The sequence below is a fragment of the Physeter macrocephalus genome, chromosome 15, assembly GCF_002837175.3.
Source record: "Physeter macrocephalus isolate SW-GA chromosome 15, ASM283717v5, whole genome shotgun sequence".
NCBI classification, from domain to species: Eukaryota; Metazoa; Chordata; class Mammalia; order Artiodactyla; family Physeteridae; genus Physeter; species Physeter macrocephalus.
Genome location: NC_041228.1, coordinates 77,541,528 through 77,558,387, shown reverse-complemented (window position 1 = coordinate 77,558,387; position 16,860 = coordinate 77,541,528). Strand labels below are relative to the sequence as shown.

At 42.0% G+C, this 16,860-nt stretch overlaps 1 protein-coding gene across 1 annotated transcript in view; it reads left to right on the top strand.

The window, feature by feature from the left end:
- Positions 1 to 16,860, top strand: part of LOC102990748 (uncharacterized) — a 71,814-nt gene that overhangs the window by 37,231 nt on the left and 17,723 nt on the right. Inside the window, 4 exon segments of the mRNA XM_024127021.1 lie at positions 13,130 to 13,189; positions 13,192 to 13,335; positions 15,170 to 15,178; positions 16,134 to 16,192. Of these exon segments, the coding sequence (XP_023982789.1) occupies positions 13,130 to 13,189; positions 13,192 to 13,335; positions 15,170 to 15,178; positions 16,134 to 16,192 (272 nt within the window).

Sequence of the window (16,860 nt, the reverse complement as noted above, 5' to 3'; positions counted from 1 at the left end):
TACCTTAAATATTTCTCTTATTATCCCCCTCCTCCCAACCCCTGTCCTTGGTGGCCACCATTTTTCTTTCTGATTTCACAGGTTCAGCTTTTTTTAGCTTCCATATATAAGTGCCATCATATTTGTCTCTGTCTGACTTACCTTACTCAGCATAATGTCCTCAAGGTCCATCGTGTTGCTGCAAATGGCAGGATTTCCTTTTTTCTCATGGCTGAGTAATATTTTATATACATTATTATTTATGTATTATATATGTTTTTGCTCTCTATTCATCTGTTTAGGGGCACTTAGATTGTTTCCACATCTTGGTTATTTTGAATAATGCTGCGATAAACATGGGAGTACATATATCTCTTTGACATCCTATTTTCATTTTCATTGGGTAAATAACCAGAAGTAGAATTGCTGGATTGTATGGCAGTTCTATTTTTAACTTCTTGAGAAACCCCCATACTGTTTTCTATAGTTACTGCACCAATTTACATTCCCACCAACAGTGCACAAGTGTTCCCTTTTCTTTTCTTTTTTTAAAAAATATCTTTATTGGAGTATAATTGCTTTAACAATGGTGTAAAGCTTCTGCTGTATAACAAAGTGAATCAGCTATACATATACATATATCCCCATATCCCCTCCCTCTTGCGTCTCCCTCCCACCTTCCCTATCCCACCCCTCTAGGTGGTCACAAAGCACCGAGCTGATCTCCCTGTGCTATGCGGCTGCTTCCCACTGGCTATTCCCACTAGCTATCTGTTTTACATTTGGTAGTGTATATATGTCCATGCCACTCTCTCACTTCGTCCCAGCTTACCCTTCCCCCTCCCTGTGTCCTCAAGTCCATTCTCTACATCTGCGTCTTTATTCCTTTCCTGCCCCTATGTTCTTCAGAACCATTTTTTTTTATAGATTTCATATATATGTGTTAGCATACGGTATTTGATTTTCTCTTTCGGACTTACTTCACTCTGTATGACAGACTCCAGGTCCATCTACCTCACTACAAATAACTCAATTTCGTTTCTTTTTATGGCTGAGTAATATTCCATTGTATATATGTTCCACATCTTCTTTATCCATTCATCTGTCAGTGGACACTTAGGTTGCTTCCATGTCCTGGTTATTGTAAATAGAGCTGCAATGAACATTGTGGTACATGACTGTTTGAATTATGGTTTTCTCAGGGTATATGCCCAGTAGTGGGATTGCTGGGTCATATGGTAGTTCTATTTTTAGTTTTTTAAGGAACCTCCATACTGTTTTCCATAGTGGCTGTATCAATTTACATTCCCACCAACAGTGCAAGAGGGTTCCCTTTTCTCCGCACCCTCTCCGGCATTTATCGTTTGTAGATTTTTTGATAATGGCCGTTCTGACCGGTGTGAGGAGATACCTACCTCATTATAGTTTTGATTTGTATTTCTCTAATGATTAGTGATGTTGAGCATCCTTTCATGTGTTTGTTGGCAATCTGTGTATCTTCTTTGGAGAAATGTCTGTTTACATCATCAGCCCATTTTTGGATTGGGTTGTTTGTTTTTTTGATATTGAGCTGCATGAGCTGCTTGTATATTGTGGAGTTTAATCCTCTGTCAGTTGCTTCGTTTGCAAATACATTCTCCCCTTCTGAGGGTTGTCTTTTGGTTTTGTTTATGATTTCCTTTGCTGTGCAAAAGCTTTTAAGTTTCATTAGGTCCCATTTGTTTATTTTTGTTTTTATTTCCATTTCTCTAGGAGGTGGGTCAAAAAGAATCTTGCTGTGATTTATGTCATAGTGTTCTTCCTATTTTGATATTGAGCTGCATGAGCTGCTTGTATATTGTGGAGTTTAATCCTCTGTCAGTTGCTTCGTTTGCAAATACATTCTCCCCTTCTGAGGGTTGTCTTTTGGTTTTGTTTATGATTTCCTTTGCTGTGCAAAAGCTTTTAAGTTTCATTAGGTCCCATTTGTTTATTTTTGTTTTTATTTCCATTTCTCTAGGAGGTGGGTCAAAAAGAATCTTGCTGTGATTTATGTCATAGTGTTCTGCCTATGTTTTTCTCTAAGAGTTTTATTGTGTCTGGCCTTATATTTAGGTCTTTAATCCATTTTGAGTTTATTTTTGTGTATGGTGTTAAGGCGTATTCTAATTTCATTCTTTTACATGTGGCTGTCCAGTTTTCCCAGCACCACTTATTGAAGAGGCTGTTTTTTCTCCACTGTATATTCTTGCCTCCTTTATCAAAAATAAGGTGATCATATGTCTGTGGGTTTATCTCTGGGCTTTCTATCCTGTTCCATTGATCTATATTTCTGTTTTTGTGCCAGTACCGTACTGTCTGATGACCGTAGCTTTGTAGTATAATCTGAAGTCAGGGAGCTTGATTCCTCCAGCTCCGTTTTTCTTTCTCAAGATTGCTTTAGCTATTTGGGGTCTTCTGTGTTTCCACACAAATTGTGCAATTTTTTGTTCTAGTTCTGTGAAAAGTTCCATTGGTAGTTTGATAGGGATTGAACTGAATCTGTAGATTGCTTTGGGTAGTATAGTCATTTTCACAGTGTTGATTCTTCCAATCCAAGAACATGGTATATCTTTCCATCTGTTTGTATCATCTTTAATTTCTTTCATCAGAGTCTTATAATTTTTTGCATACAGGTCTTTTGTCTCCTTAGGTAGGTTTATTCCTTTGGTAAGTATTTTATTCTTTTTTTTGCAGTGGTAAATGGGAGTGTTTCCTTAATTTCTCTTTCATATTTTTCATCATTAGTGTATAGGAATGCAAGAGATCTCTGTGCATTAATTTTGTATCCTTCTACTTTTCCAAATTCATTGATTAGCTCTAGTAGTTTTCTGGCAGAATCATGTATAGTATCATGTCATGTGCAAACAGTGACAGTTTTACTTCTTCTTTTCCGATTTGGATTCCTTTTATTTCTTTTTCTTCTCTGATTGCTGTGGCTAAAACTTCCAAAAATATGTTGAATAATAGTGGTGAGAGTGGGCAGCCTTGTCTCGTTCCTGATCTTAGTGGAAATGGTTTCAGTTTTTCACCATTGAGAACGATGTTGGCTGTGGGTTTGTCATGTATGGCCTTTATTATGTTGAGGTAAGTTCCCTCTATGCCTACTGTCTGGAGGGTTTTTTATCATAAAAGTGTGTTGAATTTTGTCAAAAGCTTTTTCTGCGTCTATTGAGATGATCATATGGTTTTTCGCCTTCCGTTGGTTAATATGGTGTATCACGTTGATTGATTTGTGTATATTGAAAAATCCTTGCATTCCTGGGATAAACCCCACTTGATCATGGTGTATGATACTTTTAATATGCTGTTGGATTCCATTTGGTAGTATTTTGTTGAGGAGTTTTGCATCTATGCTCATCAGTGATATTGACCGGTAGTTTTCTTTTCTCGTGACATCTGTGTCTGGTTTTGGTATCAGGGTGATGGTGAAATGAGTTTGGGAGTGTTCCCCCTCTGCTGTATTTTGGAAGAGTTTGAGAAAGGTAGGTGTTAGCTCGTCTCTAAATGCTTGATAGAATTCACCGGTGAATCCCTCTGGTCCTGGGCTTTTGTTTGTTGGAAGGTTTTTAATCACAGTTTCAATTTCAGTGCTTATGATTGGTCTGTTTATATTTTCTATTTCTTCCTGGTTCAGTCTCGGAAGGTTGCACTTTTCTAAGAATTTGTCCATTTCTTCCAGGTTGTCCATTTTAGTGGCATATAGTTGCTGGTAGTAATCTCTCATGATCCTTTGTATTTCTGCAGTTCAGTTGTTACTTCTTTTTCATTTCTAATTCTATTGATTTGAGTCTTCTCCCTTTTGTTCTTGCTGAGTCTGGCTAATGGTTTATCAATTTTGCTTATTTTCCCAAAGAACCAGCTTTTAGTTTTATTGATCTTTGCTGTTGTTTCCTTCATTTCTTTTTCATTTATTTCTGATCTGATGTTTATGATTTCTTTCCCTCAGCTAACTTTGGGGGTTTTTTTGTTCTTCTTTCTCTAATTGCTTTAGGTGTAAGCTTAGGTTGTTTATTTGTAATGTTTCTTGTTTCTTGAGGTAGGATTGTATTGCTATAAACTTCCCTCTTAGAACTGCTTTTGTTGCATCCCATAGGTTTTAGGTCATCGTGTTTTCATTATCATTTGTTTCTAGATATTTTTTGATTTCCTCTTTGATTTCTTCAGTGATCTCTTGGTTATTTAGTAGTGTATTGTTTAGCCTCCATGTGTCTGTATTTTTTACAGACTTTTTTCCCTCTAATTGATATCTAGTCTCGTAGCATTGTGGTCAGAAAAGATACTTGATATGATTTCAATTTTCTTAAATTTACCAAGGCTTGATTGGTGTCCCAAGATATGATCTATCCTGGAGGATGTTCCAAGAGCACTTGAGAAGAAAGTGTTTTCTGTTGTTTTTGGATGGAATGTCATATAAATATCAATTAAGTCAATTTGTTTAATGTATGCTTTAAAGCTTGTGTTTCCTTATTTATTTTCATTTTGGATGAGCTGTCCATTGGTGAAAGTGGGGTGTTAAAAGTTCCCTTCTATTATTGTGTTACTGTCATTTCCCCCTTTTATGGCTGTTAGCATTTGCCTTATGTATTGAGGTTCTCCTATGTTGGTGCATAAATATTTACAATTGTTATATCTTCTTCTTGGATAGATCCCTTGATCATTATGTAGTGTCCTTCTTTGTCTCTTGTAATAGTCTTTATTTTAAAGTCTATTTTGTTTGATATGAGAATTGCTACTCAGGCTTTCTTTTGATTTCCATTTACATGGAGTATCTTTTTCCATCCCCTGACTTACAGTCTGTATGTGTCCCTAGGTCTGAAGTGGGTCTCTTGTAGGCAGCATATATACGTGTCTTGTTTTTGTATCCGTTCAGCCAGTCTATGTCTTTTGGTTGGAACATTTAATCCATTTACATTTAAGGTAGTTATTGATATGTATGTTCCTATTACCATTTTCTTAATAGTTTTGGGTTTGTTATTGGAAGTCTTTTCATTCTCTTATGTTTCCTGCCTAGAGAAGTTCCTTTAGCATTTGTTGTAAAGCTGCTTTGGTGGTGCTGAATTTTCTTAGCTTTTGCTTGTCTGTAAAGGTTTTAATTTCTCCATTGAATCTGAATGAGATCCTTGCTGGGTAGAGTAATCTTGGTTGTAGGTTTTTCCCTTTCATCACTTTAAATATGTCCTGCCACTCCCTTCTGGCTTGCAGAGTTTCTGCTGAAAGATCAGCTGTTCACCTTATGGGTATTCCATTGTGTGTTATTTGTTGCTTTTGCCTTGCTGCTTTTAATATTTTTCTTTGTATTTAATTTTTGATAGTTTGTTTATTATGTGTCTTGGCATGTTTCTCCTTGGATTGATCCTATATAGGACTCTCTGTCCTTCCTGGACTTGATTGACTGTTTCCTTTCCCATATTAAGGAAGTTTTCAGCTATAATCGCTTCAAATATTTTCTCAGTCCCTTACTTTTTTCTCTTCTTCTTCTTGGACCCCTATAATTCAAATGTTGGTGCATTTCATGTTGTCTCAGAGGTCTCTGAGGCGGTCCTCAATTCTTTTCATTCTTTTTTCTTTATTCTGCCCTGTGCTAGTTATTTCCACTATTTTATCTTCCAGGTCACTTATCCGTTCTTCGGCCTCAGTTATTCTGCTATTGATTCCTTCTAGAGAATTTTTAATTTCACTTATTGTGTTGTTCCTCATTGTTTGTTTGCTCTTTAGTTCTTCTAGGTCCTTGTTAAACCTTTCTTCTATTTTCTCCATTCTGTTTCCAAGATTTTGGATCATCTTTACTATCATTACTCTGAATTCTTTTTCAGGTAGGCTGCTTCTTTCCTCTTCATTTGTTTAGTCTGGTGGGTTTTTACCTTGCTCCTTCATCTGCTGCATATTTCTCTGTCTTCTCATTTTGCTTAACCTACTGTGTTTGGGGTCTCCTTTTCACAGGCTGCAGGTTCGTAGTTCCTGCTGTTTTTGGTGTCTGCCCCCAGTGGCTAAGATTGGTTCAGTGGGTTGTGTAGGCTTCCTGATGGAGGGGACTGGTGCCTGTGTTCTGGTGGATGAGCCTGGATCTTGTCTTTCTGGTGGGCAGGTCCACGTCTGGTGGTGTGTTTTGGGGTGTCTGTGACCTTATTATGATTTTAGGCAGCGTCTCTGCTAATGGGTGGGGTTGTGTTTCTGTCTTCCTAGTTGTTTGCCATAGGGTGTCCAGCACTGTAGCTTGCTGGTCGTTGAGTGGAGCTGGGTCTTAGCATTGAGATGGAGATCTCTGGGAGAGATTTCGCTGTTTGATATTACAGGGAGCTGGGAGGTCTCTGGTGGACCAATGTCGTGAACTCGGTTCTCCCACCTCAGAGGCTCAGGCCTGACACCCAGCTGGAGCACCAAGACCCTGTCAGCCACACGGCTCAGAAGAAAGGGGAGAAAATAAACGAAAGAAAGAAAGACCAAAAAAATAAATAAAGTTATTAAAATAAAAAAGTATTTAAAAAAAGAAAGAAACAAGAGAGCAACCAAACCAAAAAACGAATCTACCAATGATAACAATCGCTAAAAATTATACTAAAAAAAAAAAAACCCCCCAAAACGGACAGACAGAACCCTAGGACAAATGGTAAAAGCAAAGCTATACAGATGAAATCACACAAAGAAACATATACATACACAGTCAGAAAAATAGAAAAAGTAAAAAAAAATATATGTTAAAAAAAAAAGGAAGCGAGCAACCAAATCAGTAAACATATCTATCTATGATAATAAGCTCTAAATACTAAACTAAGATAAACATAAAACTAGAAACAAATCAGATGCAGAAAGCAAACCCCAAGTCTACAGTTGCAGCCAAAGTCCACCGCCTCAGTTTTGGGATGATTCGTTGTCTGTTCAGGTATTCCACAGATGCAGGTACATCAAGCTGATTGTGGGGATTTAATCTGCTGCTCCTGAGGCTGCTGGGAGAGATTTCCCTTTCTCTTCTTTGTTCACACAGCTCCTGGGGTTCAGCTTCGGATCTGGCCCCGCCTCTGCGTGTAGGTTGACTGAGGGCATCTGTTCTTCACTCAGACAGGACGGGGTTAAAGGAGCAGCTGATTCGGGGGCTCTGGCTCACTCAGGCCGGGGGGAGGGCGGGGTACGGAATGTGGGGTGAGCCTGTGGTGGCAGAGGCCGGAGTGACGTTGCACCAGCCTGAGGCGCGCCGTGTGTTCTCCCTGAGAAGTTGTCCGTGGATCACGGGACCCTGGCGGTGGCGGGCTGCACAGGCTCCCGGGAGGGTGTGTGGAGAGTGACCTGTGCTCGCACACAGGCTTCTTGGTGGCGGCAGCAGCAGGCTTAGCATTTCATGCCCGTCTCTGTCATCTGCACTGACAGCTGCGGCTCGCGCCTGTCTCTGGAACTCGTTTATGCAGTGCTCTGAATCCCCTCTTACTGCGCACCCCAAAACAATGGTCTCTTGACTCTGAGGCAGTTCCAGACTTTTTCCCGGACTCCCTCCTGGCTAGCTGTGGTGCACTAGCCCCCTTCAGGCCGTGTTCACGCCGCCAACCCCAGTCCTCTCCCTGGGGTCTGACCTCCGAAGCCGGAGCCTCGGCTCCCAGCCCCGCCCGCCCCGGCGGGTGAGCAGACGAGCCTCTCGGGCTGGTGAGTGCCGGTCGGCACCGATCCTCTGTGCGGGAACCTCTCCCGATCCTCTGTGCGGGAATCTCTCCGCTTTGCCCTCCGCACCCCTGTTACTGCGCTCTCCTCCGTGGTTCCGAAGTTCCCCCCTCCGCCACCTGCAGTCTCTGCCCGCGTAGGGCTTCCTAGTGTGTGGAAACCTTTCCTCCTTCACGGCTCCCTCCCCGAGGGGCAGGTCCCATCTCTATTTTTGTCTCTGTTTTTCCTGTTTTCTTTTGCCCTACCCAGGTACGCAAGGAGTTTCTTGCCTTTTGGGAAGTCTGAGGTCTTCTGTCAGCATTCAGTAGGTGTTCCGTAGGAGTTGTTCCACATGTAGATGTATCTGTGATGTATTTGTGGGGAGGAAGTTGATCTCCATGTCTTACTTCTCTGCCATCTTGAAGGTCCCTCCTCAAGTGTTCCCTTTTCGCCACATCCTCACCAACACTTGTTATTTCTTGTCTTTTTGATAATAGCCATTCTAACAGGTGTGAGGTGATATCTCATTGTGGTTTTGTTTTGCAGTCTGCTGCTGATTAGTGATGTTGAACATCTTTTCAAGTGCCTGTTGGCCATTTGGTTGTCTCCTTTGGAAAATGTCTCTTTAGTTCCTGTCCTTTTAAAAATTGAATTATTTGTTTTTTGTTATTGAGTTATTCTTTATATATTTTGGATAATAATCCCTTATCTGATGCCATTGTTAAATTTTCAAGTATTGGAAAGTGTAAGTTTTATACTGAGGCAAGGCAGACCAAATAATTTTCAAAAATGATAAAATTAGGCTTCATGATAAATATAGACCTGTACAAATCATTCTTTCATTCAATAAATCATCAAATATGCATTGCATGCCTACTAAATGTCAGATATAAGGGAATATAGTGATGGGTAAAACATCTGACCTCTAGAAGTTCAGTCTAGTGAGCCAGATAAGCATTGAACCTTCACACAGAAATATACAGTTAAAAATAGATAAATGAGATGAAGAAAAATATCTAAGGCAAGCTAGACACAAAATAAAATTTGTCATTAATTCATTGTGCAAAGACATAAGTTCTGTATTATAGCTGATGGCAATACAGTAGAAATGAAGAGTGAACGTAATTTATGAAGCTATTCTCTTTTTTTTTGGCTGAGTTGGGTCTTAGTTGCTGCGCGCGGGCTTCCTCTAGTTGCGGCGAGCAGGGTCTACTCTTCGTTGTGGTGTGTGGGCTTCTCGTTGCGGGGGCTTCTCTTGTTGTGCGGAGCACAGGCTCTAGGCATGTGGGCTTCAGTAGTTGTGGCTCATGGGCTCTAGAGTGCAGGCTTAGTAGTTGTGGCGCATGGGCTTAGTTGCTCCTAGGCTTGTGGGCTCTTCCCGGACCAGGGCTCTAACTGGTGTCCTCTGCATTGGCAGGCAGATTCTTAACCACTGCACCACCAGGGAAGCCCCTATGAAGCTATTCTAAATGCTGACATGGCACAGACTTTGGATTTGGACACGAAATCCTGGAAATCCAGATGATAAAGCTCTCCTAATACAAATGCCATCTACGAAATGCCCATGACTTGTTTAAACTTTGCCTTCCCTGGTTGCAGTAGAAATGATTTTTATAAGCATCCATGACTTAAGTGGAAAAAACATCTCTTCCCATATGAACATCACCTAGAAGACTCTCATTCATTTCTGATTAATTAGATCATGACTCTCTTCAGTTGTCTTCTTTCTACCTCTACCAAACCATAGTTAAAATTTGTTTCTTGCAAGAATACCTTCCTCTTGTGTTTGCAATTTAGCTGTCATGCTAGAGAGATTTGGGTTACATTAGCCATTCATATTAAAATCATGTTAGTTGAACAATACTTCAGAAGGCTTATTTCATACTTTAAAAGACATCAGAAACAACTGTCATCTCCTGAAGAATGAGATTATGTTTGTCAGTGTACTTTCAGGGTAAGGCAAGGTGTTCATTCATTGTTCAGGGGATTAGGTATTGTAGATAAAATAAACCTGTCCTCTGTATTCAAAATGCTCATTTATTAAAAAAGAAAAACGGGACTGTTCTCATCTACATCAAAGGGAGACAAAGATTTAGAACTTATAATACCGCATATACAGTAAACGGTGCTTTTGCAGCGGTGAATAGAGGTGCAGTGCCTGAATTTGCAGTGCTCTCCAGAGGGCTCTAGGTTGGGTTATGTTGCTGGTTCTGTTAGGGAAAGTAGAGCTCAAGGAAGAAATCTTGTTTTTTAAAAGACATTTTTAATTATGGAAAATTTCAAGCATACGTAAAAGTAGAGAGAACGGAATAATGAATCCTCAGGTATCCATTGCTCAGTTTCAAAAATGACCAATATCTGCCTGATCTTGTTTGTTTAGAACTACAGATTTTATTCAGAAAAACCCCTGAAGGGTCTGCCGGTTAACTCAGGGTCCCCATCAAATATTCCTCCAGCTTTTAGAATATTTTAAATCTCCAGTCGACAAAAGCAAGTGCCTTTATGTTGCTCAAATGGATAAAGTTATGGTCTGAGACTGATGGACTTTGGTTCGTTTCCAGAAGATCAGGGCATTGGATTGAAGTCGTATTTAATTGACAACAGCACAAACTTTGATACATTGCTCTGTGTTACAGGTTACACCACGTTCAGTCATCAGTTTGTGTAAGGTGAGTGCACTCGGAAGATGTGCTATGTTCGTGCAAATGCTTTATGTTTGTGAAAACGCCAGAACGGGAAGAAGAGGCTTTGGAGACTAGTAACTTGTTTGCAGGTTAAATCACACAGACACGCCGAACGCAGACACCCATGCACACACACTCATGCAGACACACACACTTGCGTGTGCACACCCGGAAAGCTAAAACCAAGTAACGGTCTGCGGACCCCACCCCAGCGTTCGTTCGTCCGTTTGCTGTTCCCTGTTCATTGTTCGTGGGCTGGCCTTCCTGCCTGGGTCTCTCCCTGCTCCACACAGCTTAGCCATTTCAGGCTGACGCTTCTAGTACTCTGGTCACCTCGCCACCAGACTTTAGCAGGTGGTGCCTGCACAGCTGTGTCCCGACTCCCCCCGCCAGCCGTGCCGCCTACCGCCTCGCTGTCTCTCCTCTCCTCACGCGACATCTGTGCGAGGTCATGGTCAACACACGCCGCCACGTGTGGTCCTCCCACCGCGCCCGCTGCTTCAGTCCTTTGTACGTGCGAGCCTGCTGTTCCCTCCACCTGGAATGCCCTTCCCTTCTTCTTTCTGCAAAATTCCGATTCATCGTCACACGTCAGCACGTGGTTCCCTCAGGGACGCCCCTCCTGCCTGCCCCTCCACAGTCAGTCACTCCCTGCTCTCTGCTACATCTTAGCTTCATAGCATTTCTTTTGTTTCCTATGAGTGCGTCTGCTTGTTTGAAATCAAATACCTATACGTCTGCCTTGCCCACTAGGCAATGTGTATCTCCAGGTTGAGATTTTCATTATTTTTCAAAATTTTAATCTCTGTCATTAATATTTAGAGAGCCATGAACCACACACAGAGCCCAGCAAAGTAATAGGAACTACATACAGTTTTCTTGAATGCAGTAAAAATAATCCTTTTTGATGACTGAGATACCGATTAAACGATTAGCCTCCTGCAGCACCTCTTACTGACCTGGGTCACTGGTTGCTCTCTGGGACTCACGGACGTGCTGTGGAGTTTTCCTCACTAGAGATCCGACCGCACTCTTGTCTTGGGTCTGGAGAAGTTCCAAGTGGGTTTGCAAGGTTCCTGATGGTGCTTGACTAGAAATAGCGAGAAGAGCAGTCATGTGTGCCCAGCCAGCATTTGGGTGTTGAAGGTTAGATTGCGTCAGCAAGTTCCGTTGGACCGATTTTTTGTGATCTTTCCCAGGGTAGCTACCTTTGATACTTCATCCAGGACAGCATGGGGCTCACGCTTGCCTGCCGAGGGTTCAAGTTTAGTTCTTTGTTGCTGCCTGTGTAGCTCTGGGCAGACGATTTAACCTCTGCGTTCTGGCCTGTCCACCCATTTACTAGGGCCCAGCGCCTCTTAGGACAGTGTGAGGGGTGAGCAAGGTTGATGTGATGCCGCACGTTCAGTGTTTAGGACGGTGCTCGGCACAGCGTGGCAGCTCTCGGGTCCCGGGGAACCCGTGTCCAGTGGAGCGGCCAGCGCCCGTCGGGCTTGTCTAAGCACTGAGGCTTCAGAGTGTGACATCCCACCGTTTCCTTATGGCATGACTTGGGCGTGTTAGTTAACCTCTGCCCCTTTTTCTCCTCTTAAAGTGGACATCAGAATTTGACTGACTTCATGGGTGAGAAATGAGTATGAAGTGTTCAACACAGACCCTACTATGTAGTAGGAGCTTGATAAATGGTGATTATGATTATAATTGAAGGGAAAATGCCTGCTGTTATAATGACAGAAATTACCCAGTATAGTAAAGAAGGAGCAGCTATTAAAAATGAATGCCAGTTCTTTCTTAGGGCTTACAGTATTTGTGTCTGTGTAGTTTTTATTTTAACATTTCTTCATTAGAGCAGGAAATCGCTAGTTATTTGCTGCGTTTGTTTTCATCATCGTTGGTGCTGTACTGGTGAGACCCTGGGTGCTACCTAGGGTTGCCTGTGGTTTCAAGGGAGAGCCTTGGCTTCCTTTTAGCCATTTGACCTGAGGAAATTTGTCTCATTTCCTAAGTCTGCAATATTTCTACCCGGAAGTATCAGTGAAGAGCTGACGTGAGGTTCTTGGGTCAATCCAGACACCAGTGCAGTGTAGCCTGGTACCCAGGATCTCCTTAGATGCGGGAACAGGCTAAAGCGAGTGCAAAGAAGGCAGCAATTGTAACCCAGGTGTAACCGGGGCCTCGCTTCCTAAGCTTCTCGTGCAGATGAGGAGTGGCTGTTTGGTGACTGCCAGCGGCTGCGGCTGCTACCAGGCAGGACCTGTCCCCCCACCACTGCAGGCTAGCCTGCTCCAAGCACCTCAGAAGCCGTTTGCATCTGTGACAATCCCACCTTTGGTTCCAAATCCTTTCACTGTTCTCTCTGGTAGGGTACTTTTTTTTCCAGAAACATTTCAAAAACTTTTCTCTCTCTTTCATTTGTCACTCTTACATCGCCTTTGAAAATGTGTTTTAATTGCACTTTTCTTTTGTTAATTTATATTGTAGTAGTTCTGTCTAAAAATCTGTAAGCCAGGCAGGCAGATTTATGAAAAAACTGCAAATTCCAGCACGTACCCGCGTTGTGTTGAGGACAAGTGAAAGATTGCTAGGCATGTCAGCTGTTTAACGCTCTAAGTTAATTTACTTCAGGCAGTTGAGCTTCAGTTGACCAGAACCTTGCTGTGAGGAGACAAGCACAGATCAACTCCCGGGAGTTGTAGCAGCTTGGAGCCTCCCCGTCCCACCCCAGCCCTCCCCGCTCAGGGTTGATGTCCTTGGGCTCCAGGTGACAAAAGATTCTGTCAGCCTGATGTTGCATCTGATGTGCTACTTTTTCCCCATAGCAGCAATCAGACCTTCCCAAAGCCGTGAGACTCCCCTGTCGGAAGATGAATGGAGGGTGTTAGCGTGACGGAAATCACAGGGACTCGAGCCAGCGTCCCACTGTGGGTGTACGGAGACCGGGGAGTCGCTGGACCAACCCCTCGCAGCAAGGACGGCCCAGAGCAGCTGTTCCTTCCCAGACAGGAAGGTACGTTTCAGATGAGCAGCATTGGCCATCCTGTTGGTTTTATGAACATTTCACAGGAATTTCTGTAACACAGAGGGTGTGATTGTGTGTGTGTCCTATATATACAGTAAGTCTCTGGTCCGTTAGAATCCCCGTGAATGATGCTAATGCCTATTGTAATTATCAAAGGAAGCATTTTTTCCCCTACATATCTTATATTAGCCAAGTTGTAGAAGAAAATTGCTTTCTTTAAAAACAGCTCATGTTAGGCCATTGGTTTGAAACTCTTCCCATAAACTATCAACCTCAACTCAAATTATAGCCAGATTATTAGCCATTTAGAGATTGTTCTGATGATGAAAACCCCTCTTTTATACGCTTGCATATACTCTTAGATGTTGCTCCGCTGACCTGTATGGGTGTGAAATCATTTTCTTGACATCTTCAGAGGCCATTTTTTGAGGTACTGCCAATGCTCATTTGAATATCTCTCTCCTTAGCATCAGAGAACACTGAGCTGCATTGTTTTGAGGATAGCTGGTTGCTTCCCCCAGTTCCTCAGGGCTTTGGACAGTTACATTCCACTTCGATAATTCGCTGCACTCCCACAGGGTGCAAGCTAAACAGGTCTTTGGTGCATTGTTCAAGGGCAGTTTTTCTCCCTGGGGAATGTTCCTTTGTGTCCTAAGACTAGACAGAGAATAGGGAATGATTGGGGCCAGTTCAAGTCACCAGGAAGCCAAGGCTGCTTAGGCTGCAGTACATGGCCATCACTAATACTCACGCAGTTTATAGATTTTCAGACCTGAACCTGGCATTCTTCTTTTGCAACCGTTCAGTTTTCAGTCAAGACTGCAGTCATGAAGGAGCACTTTGGACCAGTTCACAGGCAGTCATACCTTATACAACACGTGCATTTCAAAAGATTATTTGAAGATGATTGTTTAGAACTCACTATGCATGCGTTACGGCTAGATCCCTGGGCAACCCCACAAAAGTCTGTTACCGAGAGTATACTTGGTGGTGTGTGTATTTAATGTGTCGGTAAATCCTGTCAAGGTTTTCCTGGGAAGGTTCACCCAGGGTCCTATCTTGGAGTGGATGGCGTGGATTCTCAGTCTTGACTGCACATTGGAGTCATCTGGGGAGCTTTAAAAACCACCAAAGCCTCCTTGTTCCACCTCCGGACATTCCAATTTTAGGGTGCAGCCTGGGCACTGAGGTTTTTAGAAGCTTCCCAAATGGTTGTAAAGTGCAGCCAAGGTTGAGAATCCCAGTTGTAGCATTCGACTGCAAATCAGGTGAGCTGGATCCGAGCCCTAGCTTTCTGTGTATTCACTGTGTGACCTTGACTGTGTCCCTTATTTTCTCCAGGCCAGGATTATATTTACATATAGAATGGAGGAAATGATATCTGTTTTTTCCCTAAATTCCAAGATAGTCTGATGACAAAAAGAGAAAATGTATATACATTAAAAAAAATCCTATTGACATATAGAGAATGTAGTAAATTGGTTAAGAACAGAGGTCTTGGAGTTATAGAGACCAGTTTCAAATCCAGATGGAATACTCATTAGTTCTGTGTGACCTTGAACAGATTGCTTATTCTTACTAATCTTTGATTTCCTTCCGAGTAAAGAGGGGGAGGTGGGTAATAATTCTACTTATTTAAAAGGCTGGTGAGGTTTAAAGACTGTCTGGGAATGTGTGTGACGGGCAGTGCCCCTGGGAGGTGGGTATCATTACAGTTGCCGAGGACTCTCTCCTGGCCAGTGGCACCAGCATATGTTTCTGTTGGCTGTGAAGTGAGAGCAGGACTTACCCAGCTCCAAGCTGCTACCTCAGCTGCAGAGGTTAGGGATGGGCACAAAAGTCCGCAGGAGTTTAGGGCCTTGTGGACCCTCGGCCAGCAGCATGGGCATCACCTGGGAGCTTGTGAGACATCCAGGCTCTTGGGTCCCACGCCAGACAGGCTGAATCAAAATCTGCATTTTAACAGGATCCCCAGGTAATCTGTGTAGACACTAATGGTTTTCTGCATCCTGTGGCCTTGCACATTTTCTACATTATATGTTAAATAAACATTAATTTAATTGAACTGAAAATTGTATGCAACAGACATTATGTCCATTCAACCCATAAAGAAACTGAGGACCAGAGATGTAAAACAACCTGTTTTACCCAGATCACAATGTCCAAGATACCGACTGAGCCCAAAGTGATTCCAAAGCCAGCTCTCCACAATGCCACCTGGATAACAGATGGTCTTGGACCACGTCAGACACTAAGCAGGTGCACATGCTGTGTGTGCAAGTTTGTTTCTCTTCCTTGAACTTTAAACTTCTATGTCTTAGCCTATGAGTCTAACTGAGAGGATTTTCAGAGTAGAAGGAAGTTCTAGACTCACTGGTACTTTTTCTTAAGCTTGTAGAAATAGCTATATTTAACTTTGATGAAAATTGGTTTTTTTCTCCTTAAAATAAGAGCCCATCTTTCTGTCATTGGAACTGAGCTCAGAAGACGTTGGCCTCCAGTGAGACTGTGGTAGTCAGAGAACTGAGCATATGCATGCTCTTACCCTGTTCTTTCAGCTGACTCCTTCTGCATATTTTTTTGTCAAGCCTCATGATATTTCTGTCTCATATTCTGTGTCTGTGGTGCCCACTGATAGTTTCTCGAGAGGGCTTAATCTCTAGACTCTGAAAGGGTCCCTGAGAGCTATTCAACTGCTAGGAACAAAAAATGCATTTCGTTAAGAAGAGAAAGAATTTTTTAACATGCTTAACTTAAAACAGTCTTCTAATTTTTTCTTTGCATTTCATTCAGGTTGAAATAAGAAGGGTTGGTAAGATATATAAGGATAGGACATGATGGAACCGAGTGGAGCTTACAGAGGGTAGTGTTTTTTATTTTGTGCTTCATAGTTATTCCATTACGAAAAGAAATAAGCAGGATTATTAAACCAATGAGAAAGATAACATATTTCTCTAGTTATTGTGCAAAATGTGAACAAAATTTTCGTAGATATTACACTTCAAATACATATGGTTCATCTTCGAGAGTTTTGTAAAAATAGCATTTTAATTGTTGTATTTGCAAAGGCAACGTGCGTTCATGGGAGATCTGAAGGATACAGTGAAGTATAAGAATGAAAGTAAGTAGTTATTCATTGATCATCAGGTGACCACTGGAGTGGTTCTTTTTCTTCAAATCCTTTTTCTATGAGTCTCTCTCACGAACTGTCTCCCTAAACACACAGACACACACACACACAGACACAGACACACACACACACACCCCTAAACATGTAAATGTTATATGTATGGAAGAATATATATTGTCTATGTACATTTACACATATCTCACCCTTTTATGAAACTGAATCATGCTACGTGTGCACTTTGGAATTCTACCTCAACAGTAACAATGATAGCAATACCAATAATCGTAAGTGTTTGCTGAGGGCTTAGCATATACCAACTGCCTTGCAAATGCTGTCATATTTCTGTTGCCTAACAGCTACTCTTTGATTTAGGTGCCATCAATAGTCCTATTTTATAGATA